Source organism: Astatotilapia calliptera, chromosome 22 (assembly GCF_964374335.1).
Source record: "Astatotilapia calliptera chromosome 22, fAstCal68.1, whole genome shotgun sequence".
Classification (NCBI taxonomy): Eukaryota; Metazoa; Chordata; class Actinopteri; order Cichliformes; family Cichlidae; genus Astatotilapia; species Astatotilapia calliptera.
This window is the reverse complement of record NC_137442.1, coordinates 21,083,991-21,103,946: the sequence shown is the minus strand read 5'-3', so window position 1 is coordinate 21,103,946 and position 19,956 is coordinate 21,083,991. Positions and strand designations below refer to the sequence as shown.

The 19,956-nt window shown below is 41.9% G+C and overlaps 1 protein-coding gene across 4 annotated transcripts in view; it reads right to left on the bottom strand.

Annotated features, from left to right (window-relative positions):
* ppp1r9a (protein phosphatase 1, regulatory subunit 9A) overlaps window positions 1-19,956 on the bottom strand; it is a 46,218-nt gene extending 26,262 nt beyond the window's left edge. For all 4 annotated transcript variants that reach the window (XM_026156105.2, XM_026156111.2, XM_026156110.2 and 1 more), the window contains exons 1-4: window positions 19,435-19,956; window positions 16,533-18,048; window positions 3,401-3,533; window positions 2,566-2,686 (exon numbers count right to left, since the gene is read on the bottom strand). In XM_026156105.2, coding sequence (XP_026011890.1) covers window positions 2,566-2,686; window positions 3,401-3,533; window positions 16,533-17,909 — 1,631 coding nt within the window. In that variant the 5' untranslated portion in view covers window positions 17,910-18,048; window positions 19,435-19,956. The remainder of the gene's footprint in view (window positions 1-2,565; window positions 2,687-3,400; window positions 3,534-16,532; window positions 18,049-19,434) is intronic.

The following is a 19,956-nucleotide window of genomic DNA, read 5'->3' as shown; positions in this document are numbered from 1 at the left end:
CGGTCCAGATGCTTCTCTGACCTTCATAGATGCTACCATCCAAATGTGGCTGTATGTGGTCGAGCCTAGTCGGTATACAACTTCCAAACAAAGGCAGCAGGAAAGACAAAAAACTGCCAACAAAGGACCTTGTCAGTTAATGTACATACACCGAATTACACATCCTATCACCCTCATGTCCCCTATCTCACACACACACACACAGGCGAGACATCGAGCCACAGCCAAGTCATTCTGTCTGCCTGAGAGTGAATGCGCTCCTGCACATTAGACCATTAAGTCAGACTCAGCAAAGACAGAGCCCTGTGGCAGGGAGGGTAATGACTCAAGGAAATCACATTCTGGATAGTGACTCCTCCCTTCTCTCCCTGTGTATATCTGTGCGTGTGTGTGTGTGTGCACGAATAAGTGAGCATGCAAAAATTACTGATTACTTTTTGCCGCCATGACACTAACATCTCAAGTGTACAGTTTATTTCTCTAATACTGTGATCATGGTCTATTGTGAAATCCATCATGAGGCCACAGCCAGAACTGCAGATTCACAATAAAGAACAGCTGTGTTTCCATCTCTAATAAAGACACTAATGATGCAATATAATGTTGGAAGCATTCATTCACTTGAAGTATAATAAAAACTTAGTACATTGGCTTCCTCCCACAGTCTGAGGACATGCGTGTTGGGGTAATTGCTGATTCTAAATTGGCCATAAAGTGCTGTATGTATGGTTAAAATGAAAGTTTGAATGGTCAGTAAGAACAGAAGAGCGTTATGTAAATGTGAATGCATTACTTAAATATGCACAGCACTCTGGCTGTTTTAAAGCCAGCTGTAAAAAGATATTTGATTTGTGAATATTTCTTTTTTCCTTTTTCTTTTCTTTTATTCAGTCTTTATATTAAGTGCAGATGTCCATTTCACCACTAAACTACAAATATCACTATGAAACTATTAAACTTCACCAATATCTTCACTTATATTAAGTCAGTTTGTTAATATTTTAAGTGTTCTGAGATTTTATGTTTAGATATGCATGTTAAGCACTTTAAACATGTTTAACATGCAAATGTTGCATCAATGTCCAGCAGGTAAAGTGGTAAAATATCAACCTAAATGTGTATTTTTGTATTTTATTGTATTTCATTACATGAGTCTGAAGGCAGACATGTTACTAAAGAAAAATAACCCCCAAATCTCAAAAGCTGAACAGTCCATGAACAACATTTTTGTCATGTAGCGTCTCATCACAAAAACTTGATGTTAAAAATATTCATGAAATAGCAACAGTGGCTGTCCTCTGCTGTGTAATGATCACCAAATTTGCATTACACAGTAGTGCACATGTGTTAATGTTAATTACCTCTGAACACAAAGCAGACTTCATTCTTTGGTGACCATAAATACATTTTTCAGAATACATCATTTCAAGGCAGCTATTAGATTAGAGGTTGGTTTTTATTGTCGCCATGCCTACAGCCACGCTGCTAGCATCGCTAAAAATCTAAACAAGCACACGGAGGAGCACGCTCAACAGCTTCTACAGCATTGTTGTAAAAATGAAACTAAACTAAAAACTTTTTTTCCACTAAAGAAAAAAAAAGAAACAGGCTCAACTCTACAGTCACACAAATGTGAACTCGAGCTTCAGCACAGTGTTCCTCTGATCTTTTCAACTTCTCTCACTTCTCCCACTCACCATGGGAAATTAGGCTTTTTGGAGTCAGTGAAACTGTCATCTTAGAACAGATCAACTTTTCTCACTTTCGAAGGAGCTGCTTCCTTTCTGCCGCTGCTTTTCTCCGTCGCTCTGCTGGTTACATTTTAACTAATCTCACTGTCATGTTCCTCAGAATTTCTGCCATAAGAATAAATCCCAGGAGTAAACACCTAGTGCAAACAGCCCTGCTGCATTAGGCTTGTTTTCTATGAAGAGCTCACTAGCTTCAAACTGCATTGTGAGGAGCAGTTTCTGTTTATGGGGAACCTGAACCACACAAACAAACTAATAGGTGGAAGGTGACAGCTCAAGAGGCCAGTCTGTCAGCTGAGGAGCTGTCATCTCCTCCATCTCTGACTCATTGCTAACTCTGCACTGTTTACACTTTTCATAATGCACAAAAACACATAATGCAATACTGTAAAACATCCAAGGACATAAATAGAAACAGAGACTTTAAAAATCAGCGCTTTTCTGCAGAGAAACTCTGCAGAGAAAAAGAAATATAATTTAATGTAACGACTCCGTCACACCTACACACACACCTACACAGGTACAGACCTGTGTAAGACTGTGCCTCTCTCGGTGGATATAATCCGAACCCCTGCTGTTAAATCTGAGAGATATAGAGTGTGACTGCGCATGTAAGACCGAGCGAGCCAATATGGTGGAGTGGTGCTGGGGGAAAAAAACATCTATGGAAATTTATTCCTGTGGAGGGACTACATTTATATACTTTTTGCACAACATATGCAAGTTTAATCCTACGTGCATGTTATTTGTTGTCTCCAGACCCACTTTTAGACTGAAAGAAATGTGTGATATCCAGCAGGAAAGCAGCACCCACCTGCTATCTCTCTCCGCAGCTCCACCCTCAATGACAGTCTTAACAAAGATGCCCAGTTTCTCCAGGCCTGCATCAGCACCAACACCCATCCCGATGATACTGATCCCCAGGCCGTCTTCATCTGGAAACACAAAACCCCACAAATTTCAAGTGTCATTCTCTGCATTTTCATAAGTGTCCAAAGATCCAGTCAATCAAACCCAAAATGACTTCTGTTAACAATGTCAACCATATTGTGGAATATGACAGAATATGTGAATATGTTCAGTATTAACTGAAAGAATAAGGAGACGTCAACCTCCAAGACATGAAACAATTTTTACAAGAATGTGAAAAATGGAGGAGAAATGCCCTTCATTCATCCCTGTCCTGTGTTAATAATTCAAATGCTGTTAGTGTTACATAACAGAGAGTAGATTGTGGTGTCCCACAACGTAAAGTCAGTGTATTTTAGATCCTGGGTGTAAATGAATTTTAGTCCAGAACAAGACAAGTGGAAAACATGCAGTGTCACGTCTAGGGAATTAGGATGAATTAAGCAACCCTTGCTTTTTGGGATAATCTAAGTCAAATTGCAATTTGTGAATTATCTCTTTGTAACATCTAACAACAATAATAATAATAACAAAATACTGCTAATGGTCGAGGGAGAGATTTAAACTTTAAGGCATGATCTATGGGAAGGGGATGAAGGAAACGTGAAGGAAAAAAATTAGGATAGTACAGAAGAAAGCAAAAAACAAAGACATCCTGTGTAGGTGGTTCTGTCTGTTGGGTATGATAAGTAGCTGACAGGATCCCATCTTCATTAGGATTTTCTTAGATTTTTCCCCACCTTTCTCTAGCTCCACAGGGAAGAGCTCCAGTTTCTCCACCCTCTTCTCCAGCTCATACTCAGCAGAGGAGGCCACGGGATCCACCTCCTCATTACGTCGGTCATAGTCTTCATTGGAGTAGGTGTTAAACACCTGAAAAAAAACAACACACAGAATTATATAAGCTAGTTGCATTTAAAAAAAATGTATTCAGGCTTTATAAAGGGCACATCATACTGTACTAATAGGCTCACACAGGAACAGGTTTTGCCTTTGCACATACAACACTAACAATGCCACACCTGGGAATGTTACATACATTTATACTACTCTGCTTGACAACAGTGGTTGCTCTTTAGGCGAGGGAGTAAATAAGAGCTTTGTGTTCCCAATTATTGGGAACACAGCACTACTTTTAGCTAACAGCACTTGGATAAACAAGGTCTTTATATGAAAGAAACAACTGCAACCACAAATAAACTGTAATGCAAGGAAACATAATTGCTTTGAGGACGGGGATGCCTCTCTCTTTCTCTGAGCTGTGTGGTCCTCAGAGGAGCCTCTCCTCCCTTGCAACAGTCAGCTGTCACTTCAAATCTCAACCAAGCGCTCTCACGGCTCCCTGCAACGAGGAGGAAGGAAAGGAGAGGAGAGAGAGCTGTGCACGCTCTTGTCACGACTTTAGTGTGGTGTTCTGCCGAATGCTGTCTGCTGGTGTCGAAGAAAGAGGTGTAAGAATATGCAAAGTGTTCAAGCGCGTAGATTAACATGCATGTAAGTGCAGAGGGAAGCTTGCATGAAGGCATAAGCTTCACTCCGGCAAAACAGGCACCTGCAAACCCCGACTCCAGGCGCTATTAATAGAATCTCAGATTTATCTTGAAGTGAACCCATTAGCTGTTTTCTGTCACTCTTTATATTAATTGTGGCCAAAGTTTCAAATACTGAGGTCAGTCTGTGATCAGTTTCACATCAAAGAGAGTGGATATCTCTGCCCACCAGCTAACAAAGCTTCTGTTTGTGAGGGGCAGCCAATCAGAAGAAAGACAGCTTAAAGAGAGGAAGATGAGCTAAATTGGTTGTTTTGGACAGAAGTAGAGATGGACCGATCTGATATTATGTATCGGTATCGGGTCCGATACTGACCTAAATTACTGGATCGGATATCGGAGAAAAATAAAAAATGTAATCCGATCCATTAAATATCACGAAAGCACCTCACAAAACTTGCAACACGCCATAACTCGCCTCAGAACGTTAGCACGTCGGAGCAGTATGCATCACGTGATAGAGCAGCTGTGGCATGCAGGACCTGTCGGTGGTCTGGATAGCATGTGGAGCTTCGCTAGCAACCCGGCATTTCATCTCCGACAAAGTTATCCCCGAGAGAAGTAAAGCAAGTGTGTAAGTACATCTCTGAATGTTTGTAAAGCATTCCCACATTAAGCTTAACAAGCGATATAAGGAGCGACTGCCTCTCCTGCTGCTACTTCAATCATGAAACTGCTTAATGATCAGCTGATCGGCTTTTCTGTCGCGAGTCCGTGTCTCTTGTTTGTTTTTGGCCCACTTTGCACCAGAAAGAGGAAACCAGCGGCTGAACAACAGCAGCACGTTTAAGCTTGATCAGCTGTTGTTAGAATTTATTTAATATTACTTTCTACTCGAGGATCTTTTTCTACGTAGCTGACGCTGGTAACTGTGCAGGGGCGGATCTAGCAAAGTTTAGCCAGGGGGGCCGATAGGGCATTAACAGGGAAAAGGGGGCACAAAGACATACTTTTCTTTCTTATTCTCATTTAAAATGTCTAGCTTTTAATAAATAATTATCTGACACCCAAAGTTTTAATTTGATGTAAAATGAATAGAAGTCAATTACTGTATATAGTGACTATTAAGTCTAACATACCCTAGTAAGCTATAGTACTTTTTCCTTTGGGAAGGCACCATCTGTGCAGTCTGCAATTTTGTTGAAGAAAGATGTTGAATCTATTTAATATTTCTTGAAAAATAATTTATTTCTGTGCATTTTTTTCCACACTGCATCAAATTAAGGTTGATTACGTCGATTAAGCATCATGAGGTGGAGGGTGAGGGGTGGTTCCCTATTTTTTATTTATTTATTTTTGTTGTTGCTGGGAGTTGGAACCCTATTAGTTAGGTTGCTTAATATTTACGCTAAGTACTCTTTAAAATACCAGAATAGGGAGGATGGTGTAGGTTTAAGTTTATTAGATTGATCAGTATTGCTGAACTATGAAATATTTTTTTTTGCATACAGGTATAACAGAATAGCTTTAGTGTAGTTGTTGTTTTAAACTTGAGTATGAACTTATACAAAATGCAGCAAGATATTTAAAAAACAGTTTTGTTGATTAAAAAACACTATATCGGATTCATATCGGTATCGGCAGATATCCAAATTTATGATATCGGTATCGGTATCGGACATAAAAAAGTGGTATCGTGCCATCTCTAGACAGAAGATAAACTGGAGGTTTTTGAATCTTGATCTTTGGTGAAATTCAAGAACAAAATGACATTAAAAATTAATGTAACAGGATCCATTAATTAGACTTAAATCATTGGAGCTATTCACAAAACCGCATCAATAAGGCATCATATAGATGTGTTACTCACTCTGTTAAAGAGATAGTGTGCTGCACACACAGACAGGGCACAATGAGATGGCATGATGCTGCCAGGATTTGCTCTGTGAGATCTTGCATGAGATCTGCATGACCTCCCTGTAATCAATCATTCAGTGTTATCAACAGCCCTGCATTATTAACACTTGCTTGCACCCAGAAGCACACGCACACATGAGTATATGCACTGTATAGACTGTGCAGAGAATTACAACATATCAAATCAGACACACGCAAACACTCAGCAATCAGTAGCAGACGCCATCACACTCACAGGCCCGTTAAACACACCCACGTATGCACACTGCTGACAAATGCTAACACCAGCACTTGCTCTGTCCAGGATGTCCTGAACGCGATGCCGCCATTGGCAGCCAGTACATTATCTAATGGCCTCTCTCAGTCACTGTGTGCTATCTACAAACACATTAGCATGTGGCCAGTCACTTGACAGAGAGAAAGAGAAAAGATGAGGTCATGAGGGAAGATGAGGACTGATGAGGGTGGATCTGTGAGGGAAGGTAAGCGTAGAAGAGTGGGCGGAGGCTCAGTGATGGAGAAAGATAAGGGCAAGCGAGGGACTTCTACGCATCTGGGAGGCAGATGAACTGAATAGTAAGCGGCTGGAATAGAGAATAATGGTGACTGAGGGAAGGAGTGATGAGATAAATGAAACAGCACGCACAGGGGAAATAAGAATAGGTAGGCAGGAAGAGAGTGAACCAGAAACAGACTGAAACATTTAACAGAAAGCATTTGCCTACAAAACAAAGACACCCGATGGTTATCTGGCTCTAAACAGAAACCCCGGTATGCATCTCCATCCTGTCCAAACACCACCTGGCTTCCAGGCTCAGAAATTCTTTAAGAACAGATAAAATATGTAGAAGGGTTATCTGAAATATAAAGGTCAAGATTCTCTCTCACAGCTACTTCTCTTCTCAGATAGGATGTATAATATCTTCTTGTTCTCCTACAATAATTGGATTTTGTTCTGGGGAAAAAATACTTTTGGATCTGAAATACCAGTAGAGCGATAAGAGGCTCAAAGGCGCACAAAGAATGATTTGGTACACCGTCGTGTGAGAGTGTGCTTAACCTTGGCAGGGTGGCAGAACTGCTGCCTGCTGCTTTTATTACTTTAGGGAGGTGTAAAGTGGCAAGAGAGTAAGACCAGACATCCACCTGGCAACTACTAGCCTGACAGCTGTGGGAAAAACTGTTGGGACCATAGTTTGACGGATATCAATATGTTTACCCATATTAGTCGTTCGGGACTGCTGTGGCTGAATCGATCTCAGCTCCTCCTCTCCATATGTCCAAGGATCCTTGGGTAAGATACTGAACCCTGGGTTGCCCAGTTGTCAGGCAGAGGTGCTTAGGTATAGATAAAAGCATTGCATGAAAGTCTGTGTGACTGAGCGTATGAGACATTGAGCAGAACGCGCTGTGTAAGAAGCAGTCCATTTACCATTAGTCTGACAAAACTTTGACCTCATCATACTGTAATGACAAACCCCTACATTTTTACTTTAGTTATAGTAGCTTCACACAAGGAGAGTCACTAAAAAAGGGAGACTGAAGCATAAGGGACCGTTTCCCCATGTGGTTCTCCCTTGGAAATGGAGCCAGCTTTTGAAGGTTTTAACACAACACGGCCATTTTCATGTAAATATATTCATCTATGCTGCCTGCAGTTTCTGTCAAGCTTAACACCGTGCTCGGGTCAAAAACAAAAAAACCACGACAGAAGTTTACATTCTGGAACAGCTATAAATCTCCTTGACTCTGTGTCATGCTGCTTGCTGATGGTGATGCGAATAGTCTGTATGAAGATAGTCCACAGAGCCAGAAAACATATCACCTTTCACAATTCTCCCAGTGTCAGTGCTTATCCTCCCACAAACTCATTCATCAACATAAAATACAGGCAGATATAATCCCTTCTCTAAGATCTGGACTACAAACCGCAAAGTACAATCTATCATTCTTAACTGTATCAAATGGCGTCTCTTATCCCCTCTTTTCTTAGACTTAACCTTCATCTGCACAACGCACTGATCAACGCCCTGTGAAATCAAACACACGCGCGTTTCTGTATTTTGCCGGTTAACAAACCTCCAGCAACAGAACAACTGGCGGTTATGTGCAGACTCTGCAGCGGTTCTGCTTGGGCAGGCACTCTTGTTATCTTTTCTCCTGTCCTCGCATCAGGATAAGGGAGTATACTTTGACTCTGAAATACGGTTTTACAGTCATCTGTGGATGCTGCTGCAGACGCCGGGACACTGCAGATGCTTGGAAAATGTAAAGCGATAAAGCTGAGGCCTCTTACTTAGTAGAAGAGCCTCAATCTGTCCTTGTATTTGAGCGCTTATGCAGATTCAAATGCAAGTACATGAATACAGATTCCTAACAATATGAATAGTATTCATGTAGGCTTTAAAAGGCCATTGCACACACACAGATGTGTAGATGCAAGCATACACACATGGCAGGGAGTCATCCACTAATGAAAAGGGCGGGAGTTCATATATACTCAATCAACATCCAAGACATTGGTTTTTGCTGCTAAATGATACCTGTCAGCCACCTCAGCTGGTCTGTAAGGATAGCGGTTGGGTTGGCCTAATAGCTCCTATGATGACCGCAGATCAGCCAAGGGATAATACTGAGACTGGAATCTTTAAGATGCTGAGTCTGGAGCCACAGTAAATAAAAAAGAAAGACTATATCCACCGAGAAAGAGAGAGAAACCGAATGACTCATATGATTCATGGTTTAGAGCAGCAGCAGACACTGAGGCTATTGAACAGTGAACAGGCAATAATAGAGAAATAAAGAAAAGAAGATGGAAAAAAAAAGCTGAGGAGTGGGTGATGCTAGGGGTAATTTGCTCCAGGGCTGTTTGAGTCCTTGCCTAAGATGGCACGGCATGGCGCCCAGTCACGGCGAAAAGCCTCTGATGGTATTAAACTGGGCCTTTGGTGAATTGGTGCCAATGCTGCCACCCGCCCTGCGTCTTCCAGACAGTGGATGTTGCCCAGGGCAAGACGAGGCTGGAAAACCCAGGAGAAATGTTCCAACTGGTGTGGCATGAACCCAACAAACTCTGCAGTGGATAAACTACAGCCTGGCTCTCTCTCTCTTTCTTTCTCTCTTTCTCACACACACACACACACACAAAAACTCATAGTCTTCTCTGCTGCGACACCTCAGCGTATTTGCATTCCATTACTTCTACCTGTGGCCACCCACACAGACACATTCGCACGACGCCAGGCTGGAGAACTGACAGGTGCTGAAGAAAGTGTCTGGATACTGAGGGGACAAGACAGTCGCTGATGGTGGAAATAAATGAATGTCAGACTCAGACTGACAGCAATAAAGAGGTGGGGATGGGAAGAACAGGGAGCGAGAAAAGAGAGGAGGAAACATAAACATTCAGTATACAACTCTATATAAAGAGAGGTGAGAACATACAGGGATTTACAGTCAATTCAAGGCCAGCCTCTCTATCTTCTTGACATATATCCTCCCTCATCTGGGGAAGTGACACTGACAGGGAATGCCACAATCACATAAGTCAGCGTTTCTTTTTTTAACTTTAGACACCGCTTCTGCATACAAAACAGACACACACACACTGTTCATACAGGAGGGCAAAACTTTTGATTTGTGTTGTCGTTTTAAAAAGCTGATTTTTCATCTGCTGTATCTACAGCGGGCTTGCTTTTCCTTTCTATCGGCTACTGCACAATACTACAGGGGGCCGCTACTCCCACCAACACCTGAGTCAAGGGCCATATACAGGACAGGAGACAAACCTAAAGGGAAACTAGACAGAAGAACTAGCTTAAAACAAGTGCATATTATCATATACAACGAGAGGGAGGAAGAGATTAGAAGTAACACAACATGTTGCTTGTTAAAGCACATGCCCACTTGCTATGCTATGTAATTCATTAGGCTGCGATAATGGCTGTGCAGAGAGTGGGACTGCATTTCTACGAATCATAATAACTAGTCTGTGTGATCTGGACTGCTGTGAATGAAGCACAGAACCCTAAAATTATCTTAGAAAGGGACAAAAATGGTTTATAGGGTTGATTTTGTTTGTATCAGCAGATCTCAATCTTGTTTCTGACTCATAAACAAGCACATGGTGATGGTGCGGCAGTCAGAACCTTCCTAAACACGAGCTTAGCAAACGCTGAGAACATTGTGTCACTGAGATGCTGTGTTCTCTGCAGCTTTTTTTTTTTCAGCAATAAAAACTGACAGTGCACTGGTAATATCATTAGCACGTGGCCAGATTGGGTAGGTGGGGGGTTGGTTGATAGTTCATGACACAGTCTGCCGTGTGGCAAATGACCAGCCTCAAAAACCGCAAGGCACGTCTCGCCTTTCCCGGATCATTAAAAATGCATCCCCCAGGGAGGATCGGGTGGCACCGAAACAAGCAAACAAAAACACAACTGCATTAATAATGGAGGGACTAAGCTACAGGCACGCACAAAATACACGCATGCCCAACATCCGAGTCAAGAGTAGTTGTTCCTGTCAGAGGTAAGAGAGGAAGGGAGTCATGATTGTTTTTCTATGGACAGCATAACTGCTAAAGAAAAACAGTACTTCACTGGACAGCTTGGTTTGAATAAAACACTGCTTGATACATACTTTCATATAGGTTTTGATACTTTGTAACATGTAACATTTTTGTAACTCTGGTTTAGTTACAGCTTTACCCAGCTATGTAGAAATGCAACAGAGTTTAGGGCATAAGAAGAAATCTGAGGCATGCTACAGCTGAGATGTGCACAGAAACAAGAGACCTACCAGAAAACCTTTTAGTACCAGTCATCAGCTGGATTATCAGTTATATTTTTGTACTTTGACTCATTCCTGTTTTGGAAATAAATGAACTTAAAGTACTGCGCAAAACACTTGAGACACCCTCCATTTTTTATATTTTGCTTCCAAGGAGCCAGAATTTTATTTTATTTTCTTCATGTATTAAGTGAGGTTGAGCAATTATTTTCCAGGCTTTTTTGAAGGTCTTTCAAACTTTGTTTTTAGACATTGGCTGCTTTTTAACTCATTTTCTGTTCAGTCCTAGTACCTGAGCATGTTTTTTGTTGGTTAAGTCAGCGGTCCCCAACCCTGGGCCTCGGACCGGTACCGGTCTGTGAGTCGTTTGGTACCGGGCCGCGAGAGTTGAGGCTCAGGTGTGAAATGTATGGTTTTCAGGGTTTTTATTGGTTTTCAGCGTTATTTTGTTATCGTTTTTATTGTTAACTCGGTTTTCCTGGGTCTTTTCACTTGTGTTATGAATAAATCTTTTTTTCGGTACCGGTACTAGTTTTATTTTGTTGTATTTATCCGCGACACCTTAAAGGCCGGTCCGTGAAAATATTGTCGGGCATAAACCGGTCCGTGGCGCAAAAACGGTTGGGGAGCGCTGGGTTAAATCACTTAATTTGGATCTATGAATCACTCAAGCTTTCAAAAAGGTCTGCAACCTAAAGGATGAACCAGTTCTGTGTCTACACATAACAGACAGCTTAGCAAAGAATCAAATTCAATTGGTATCTTTGGGCACTTTATTAGCATCCTGTCACAAAATAATTTGTTCAAATTTCTTTAGTTGATTCTATGAAAAATGTCAAAGATAAAACAGTTTGACAGGTGCAAAATGGTATTTTTGCAAAATGATTACAAAGAGCTGTTAGGTGTAAACTTTGTATATCTCAGCGTGATGTGCAACGTGTCCTTAAAAAACTGGGGAAACTGGAGATGTGGCACGCAGAAGAAGAAGTGTCAGGCCTAAAAAAGCAGATGACGGTTTCTGAAAGTCATGTCCTTAAGAATGAGGGAAAAATCCAGTAAAGACCTGACGCTGGACCCGAGAGAAGCTTCTGGCTCTTCAGCTGATCCATCTACTGTTCACTGAAGCTTCACTGAAACACACTGCCAGCGCAGTAAAAGCATACCTGCACAGTGGAACACTATCAGTCACAAATTAGCATCCCTGGAGCCCTGACTGCAACATTATTGCAGCAGTGTGGGATCATCTTGACAGAGAATGTAAGAAAATCAGCCAGCATCCACAGAAGAGCTTTGAATGTCAATTCTTGAAGACTACTGAAAGAAGCTTTCTGAGTTCAGGCTATGGTGAAGAATAAAAGTAGTCAGACCAAATACTGACTTTCAAGCTTTGTTCAAGCTACTGTCTTTCCATGTATGTCTTTCAAAGTCGCTGCACATATTTCCCATTTTCCTAGAAAAATATAAAGAAATGAGGGGTACCACTAAATTCCACAGTATCCTAAAAATTGAATTTTGGTTAAAAAGACATCCACTAAAGCACAACACTATACTGAGGAAGATTAAGCTGTAGCAGTGCTGCTGCAGACTTAAATTGTATTTACAAATTCCTAAATCCATGTCAGTGCTGGATCCAAAATTCAAGCAATGCTGTTACACATACAGTATATCATCACTCAGAAAGACAGATTGCACTAAAGTAGAGTAATCCTTTCTATCAGAAAACATGGTCAGAAAGCAAAGCTCCTGGCAACAGGCCATCTAATTTGAAATGGTCTTACAAGACTGCATTAGTTGATGCTCTAGATAAGGATGTTTTTGGGGTTACGCATGTTTTCTGTTGATCTGTCTGAATAACAACATTGTTGGACAAACTGTCAAATACACGAGGGAGGACTAGGGCAGAAATTACATCGTGACAAAAAGTCTGGAGCCTCCACTGTCATGTACTGTATTAAGGGCAGATAAATGAGCTCCAAAATTCTCAGGAGAAATAACCCTCTCTTAATTCCTTGCATGCCTGACGAATGGCACCGAGACAGCGTAAGTTGTGTATTTTCTCAGTTTTTCAGCATCAGCAACTTTGTCTTTATGTTCTTTCATGCTTCAGTAAAGTACAAGATGAGTGTGTGAATTGGTTTTGCCTGCAAAACGCACACGGCAAAAGTACGCAGAGAAAACGTGTGTAGGTGGTTTTTGCAACCAAATGTTTGCAGAAGGATCTAATCTGCAAGTACGAACATATCAGTTGGAGGCAAATGAGCCAAAGAACGCCAATTATTTCATGTATATACCTTATCCTTTTGAAAACATAAAATAAAAGCTCCATATTTATAGTGCTCATCAAGAAACACACAGATGTTTATACTGAACATAACCATCCTTTTTATGCTGTAGACTATACATCTTTCAAACTAGGGTAAAAGGCACCCAGAAAAATGCATCTACAAACACTTTTGCAACACATAAAAGGAGCGACACACATCCATCGTAAAGATTAAAGCTCTGAGTCAGAGTTGTGCTATCATTCCACTCAAGGTACAGAAGCAATGGACAAAATGTAGATCCAGTAACAGACAGCATGCAGAATGGAGTGGGTGATTACACAGACGCTTCAGTGGCCATTTAACTAGTGCTCTACTCACCACATCTGTTTAGTTATATTAGGATATTGCAGTGTTGCAAGTAATGAAAATGCAATCCCTCTAAAGGCAGAAAAAAGTCATCAAAAGGTGATATAAACGCCCTTCGTTCAGACGAGTGGTAAACAAGAGGAAACTGACAAAGCAGACAGCACACAGAGGTCGAAGACTTCTGTTAAACTCCTGGGGTGCAGTTCAACAAAACAGGGAAAGAAAATGCACTCATGAAAAGGAAAAATCAACATGTAACAGATGTTTGAGCTTTTAGGGTCTACATGTAGTCAAGGCTTGAACATTTCAAGCCTGAGAGGACTAAGAAGGTGAAGTGAACACTGGTTGAGATCAGTCACCCCCAGGCAGTCATCAAAAATTAAAAGAACCTTAGTTACATTCCTATGTCTCCATTATATCCTCAACATGACACCAGCTGCAAAGAACACACAGCAGTGGATTAGTGCATTAGAAAACTGGATCTACTTTAATACAGAAGTCTGTCTGCAGACTGGACAACCCAACCACAGGTTCGAACGTCAAGGATAAAACCACCTACACTTCAATGAACATAAGACCTGATTTTCTTCTGTGTTCGCCTTGGATAGCTCAAAGCAGCCATTTCTCACTGGGGCAGTGAGGATGTAACAGCTAGACTTTGCAGCCATGGAGGCAACTCCGTGAGGCGGTACTTACTGTAGACACAGCAAACTTCATGCTAACGGCATGATGTTTGCCTTGTTTTCTGTTGTAGCACTCAAAATTGTAGCATGATAAGTTATTCATTATGAAAAATACAAAAGAAATCTGAGGATGAATACCACTCGTCTGAGAATACTTGTTAATACACCAACTGAACACACTTAGACTTTTTCGGGGATATCACTAAAGTCATTATCCGAAGCCAGACATGAATATCTGGTGTAAATTTCATGGCAATTCACAAATCCTTTTTAAGCGGAACTGGAAAACAGACCCTGCTTTCCCGGCTTCACAGAGATTGATACAATATACTTTTTTGCAGCTGCTCTTAACTCACTCTGCATATTCACAAAGACTGAAAATTGATTGCGTGTCATCTATTCTCTGTAGCTACTACGAAGATTTTTTTTTTTAAAAAATTAAAGATTTTATAAGCAGGTCCATTGAAATGACTTGATGGGCATGTCTAAGCAGTATTACACAAATAGAGGGAACATTATGTATTAGATTATTAGACGGCTTTAAGACCCTCTTCTCCCACAGGGGTCAAGCTGGACTCGTGTGGGGCTGGGGGCTGAGAAAACAGCTTTGTCTCTTTCAGTTTACAGAGAGATGAACAAAAGACAGAACGCTGTTTGTTTCTCGTGTACTGAGAGGAGGTGGGGCGTACGATGGAAAAGTGGGAGGGGCGCATGTTTAATTGTGTGTGTGCGTCTTTGTGGGGTAGGGGGCAGCTTCTCTCTTGAATATTCCATATGATGAATGAGCGTCAGTCCTTTTCACGGGAAACAGAAGCCTTGAAGTTAAAGCCAACAACAGTGCATAATCTACGCCTCTTCAACCTGAATACGAGAACAAGCTGTTTAATGTATTTACTCTATTTACTCGTTACTTACTGGTTAGTGAAAGTGCAAGTTGAAAAAAGCAATGCCATTTTTTTCTTCTCACACACACACACACACACACACACACACACACACACACACACACACACACATATACATAATAATTAAATATAAACCTATTATCATATTATTTTAATTTAAATTAATTTCCATCATGGAAATGCTTGCATGTGTGATGAAACCTGAGAGGAAAGAAGAGAAAAGAGCAAAAGGACCAACTTTTCAGAGACAGCACACGGTAATTAGTGAGCTAACATCACGTTTTTCTCCACAGAATAACTGGACTAATTGTTCTGGTTCATTATAACGTGGTTATAAACCTGTGGATTGTTTGCATTAGCTTGAGTTAGATTTACATACAAGAACTTAAATCTCTCAATCATGACTGTGAGTTTTTAAGAAAGCTTAAAATATGAATATATATATATTTGTATGACAAATTGAATTAAGAAGATCAAACTGGTAACAAAAGCCACATTGCTAATTGATTCTAAATACTTGAGGATAAAGAAGGAAAAATATTTTCCATAATCTCCCAAATCCAGCTCCCCAATCCACAAGCAACACTGGCTGCATTGTGCCCAACTCAATACTGAAAACAGCAAAATTCTCCACTGCAGATGAAACAAATACCATAGTACAGATAATTGTATTTACTGGAGAAGAAGTCACTGTCTACAGAAACAATAACCATTTTCCATTAGCAAAAACGAGATTTTCTATAATTCTATCCACTGTGAAAGCAGAGTGGGATCAATGGTAAAAATGCACGTAATCTTTAGCTATGTCTACTGTAACCTTGCATAACACATCAAGGTTAACCAAAACCACACATACACAAATACAGACACTACGGGTCCACTGTGTGCTGAATATACAGAGCATTTCACAGATATGTGAAGACTCCATAGTTTCACAAACAACTCCCCGAGCAAAGAGGCTCCGAAAGATAAAAAAACAAAAAAAAAACACAGTATCTTGTGTGAAAATTGTGTGGGTGCAGAACCAGCATGACTAACACATGCATAGATGTTGTGCTCATGAACATCAAATGCTTTGACCCTAGCATCACAAAATGGCCACAACCTTCAACACCTATAGCATCCAATAATGTGATATTTTACCTAACTCAGTATACACTAAAGGAAGAAAATGCCAAATGAAAAAAGTCAACTAGGGTCATGTCATTTGTCATGTTTGCATAACCTCATGAACCTCATGTGTTCAAACAACAAAGCTAACCACAAAGAGTAGTTCAGTGGTAACTATAAATACAAGGCCATAAAAAGAAAGCTCTGAATACTCTAAACTATTAGCTCTCTGTTGTTTTAACCTACTTTTGATAAGCACTGCACAAATGCTTTTATGCCGGATTGCGTTCAAATGTGTTTACACAATTTCGGCTTTCACAACACTTTTGTGCAGCATTCGGCTTACTGTAATAGGAGCACTGCTGAAGCGAATCTTCCTCTTCGGAGGGATGTCCTCTTTGTTTTCTTCCGCCAGACCAGGAATCTCTGTCAGATCGGACCCCGGGTCGTAGACGATGTCCTCGTCATCGTCACCGTAGAGGTCATCCTCGGGATCCGTGCAACTTTCCCCCCAACCCTGGTAACAGGCGTCCCCATCTGCGTTAAAAATCACCCGCTCATTCCCAGTGTATTCCTCATCAGGCTCGTCCAGCTGGTCCTTGGAAGATTTTTCTTCCTTTGAAGCATCTCTGTCCTCTTGGCTTTCCCTGGTGGTCGGCAGCAACTCGTGAGTGGTATCCTCTAAAGCTTTGTTTGTAATTACAGCACCATGTGTAGGTTTCGAGGATTTGGAGGTTCCTAGATCCTCAGTTTGTTTTGTTGTGTCCTGCGGTTTCTCCTCTTCTTCACAAGAACCATTAATCTGGTTTCCATTGGTGGAAGCACCAGAAAAACGCTGTCCTTCTCCCGCTGTAGCCTCTCCAGCTTTGTCTTGGGTTTCTTCCTTTTGTGGAGCATCTTGTTTGCGCTCTGAAATCTCTACTCCAGGACTCGGGCTCAGGAGGTCCTCCGAAGACGAGGATGTGGGTAACTTGCCCCCTATCCTGTTCCGGTAGGTTCCACGAACTGGAGATTGTCGAAGAGAATCATCCTCACTGACGTCTCCGCCATGGCGCTGGAATCCGTCAGGTGAGTAGAGGGCTCGTCTGCTGACTCCTCTATATGAAACCCCCTGGTTGTGGTGGTCAGCGTTTTCAAAAACAGCACTGAGTTGGCTGACAGTTGGGGAGGATGCCTCTGTCCTGGAGCACAGAGAATCCAAGGAGTCTGTACTGCCTCGGTTGGACCTCGCCCCTCGCCAGTCATCGAGGTGCTCATAGGAACCCCTTTTATCACGGCCGTAGGGAAAGACTGGTGATTGGGACTGGTCGCGTGACTGTTGTTCAAATAGCTTTCTGGTTTCGGAAAACTTTGCCCCGGCACCTCCAATCCTTTCTGCTGATGAGGAATGCTGAAGTTTTATCACTGATCCATCAGCCTTATTGACGAAGTTTGTGGGCTTCACCAGCTTTTGTGGTGAGGATTCATCACGACCCCTAGTCTTAGCAGCTGCATTCTCTGACCCCATTTGCATGAACATGTCCTTAATGCGACTGACGTGTGTGCCATACTGGCGTCCCCTCGGTTGTTTCACCCGCTCGAGGTCTTTGGGCTTTGAGTCTCCATCGAGCCGAGGCTGGTCAAAGGCCTTCTTGAGTGCCTGAAACTCAGCCCGGTAGGCGTTACGGTGGGGGGAGGCACTCCGGAGGCTGGTCCTCTCCCCCGAGGCCTCCGTTTTCAGCATGATGATGCCTTTGGATTCAGAGGAGATGTCAGCATTGCCTTGGCCGCATTAGAGCACCAAAGTGAGGTATCTTGTTCTACTAGTAGTGCCACTCGGTCTGATCCAGCTGTTGTTATAGTTCCGTTAGGCCCATTCATACCTGTAAAGATGAAAGGAGATGTTATAAAGATAGAAAAATGGTTTTGTCGAGTGAAGACAGATAACTGTTTAAACAGGCTCACAATACCATATGGAGTCAAAGTGCCTCCTTTTGTCAGTGGAGCTTCATGATCAGAATGATGGTTAAAAAGCATGAAAAAAGTCATTTTTACCATCAGCAACACTCTTCAGACACATGAGGGCAAAACGAATTACAGATACTTATGCGTGCAGTAAAAGCTCTCAGTACAAGAGAACTACTGCAGTGATAAAAGCCAATCGGACTCTAAAGGGCCTCCAAAGATGCTGTGTTTAGCATCACGGAAGAGCTGCGCTGCTAACCCTCTTAGATAATAAATCCTTTGATTTGTGCTTCTTTTTGTTTAAAATGGTGCTATGCTCTAGGAAACATGGTTGTTTCCTTCTTCTTTTCTTGCTCTCTTTCCGTTATCTCCCCCACCCTCTGTTTTCCATATGAAGCTGTGACCCTTGTACACTAAGACATCCTTCAACTCTCTAAACCATAACTGACATTATGGTTGTGGCTTCTAAATGTCAGCTCCCAAGCTGAAAAAAAATGTTGCTGGATGCACTCAACCATGTGTGTTGATACCATCCAATAGAAAAAAAAAGAAACATTTAATGAAAGGCCCACATTTGCAATAATACAGGGTTAGAGCAGGGTAGTCGGCTGGTAGGAGTTAAATATACACCTACATCCGTTAATGTTTAATCCTTTTTGGAAATGCACGCCACAGAGAGTGAAATGAAACATGACACAGTAAAGCTGGGATAAAAATACATTATTAAATAAAAAAATAAGGTCCATCTGGGACACAGAATCCATTAACCTAAGTTGTGCTGTAACCCGCAGCCTGGATGCTATAGATGCATCAGCAACAGCAGCGGTGCCTGAAAACTAAACGTCCTGGCTCAGTATTTAATATTCACTATGCTGGACTCTTGCAGCTCAGTGTTAACACCTATGTGAAATGCTTGCGTTAAAAATATTAACAACAACAACAATAATTAATCTGAACTTGGGGATCATCTTGTGCTTTGCACCCTCTGAGGATTTTACGCAGGAAGATAATGAGGACGATAACGTGAGAGGTGAAATATAAATTGAGGCTTGTGAACATTGGGATCGGTGTCAGTGGGATCAGACAAACAGGCGCACATCAGCCACACCGCACAGTACATGACAGCTCAGGTTCCCCCCCCCCTTCTGACACCGTTTCACGCGTATTTATTTACATTCTTCCAACTGCAAATTTCCGCGACATCAACCTCTAACCTTTCTCAATAATTACAAAATAAACACAAGTTAACCTCAGATAACATCGAGGTTGCTTCACTGTTACAAAAACAAAAGAGTCAGACTTACATTCATGGCTCCGGCTTCGCTGGACGCGCCGCACACATAAACTGTAATCCAGAGGGGAAACTTGCGAGAAATGCGGATGGTCTGCTTGCAAAAGCTATCGAAAATAACATTTCTATTCCGAGCCCGTAAAAAGCCAGCCCGGAGCGGAATCGCCACTAGAAACGTTTGGACATAACTAGAGCCGCTATAACGCCATTGCATTGCAGGCAGTGGGTGATGCTGCCAGTCGCACAATGGGGGTGTCGGTGCAATTTGGGAAGCTCATCTCACTGAGAGCTGCACTGTGGCAGCATTTGCAGGACGGCAGAGTCCGATGTCCGTCTGCAGTGTGGCAAACTGAACTCGCTTAGCTGCAGCGATAGCCGGCGATTTGCGAATGTAAAGCCTCATGTGACAGGTGTTAAAACCTGAAGCGCAGCAATGGTTTGGTCCGATAATCTGCTGCGCGGAGGGGGTTTCAGCGAGCTGCAGTCTGGCATAAATACCAACACACAGCAACTGTAACTTCGCTGGTTCATCAGT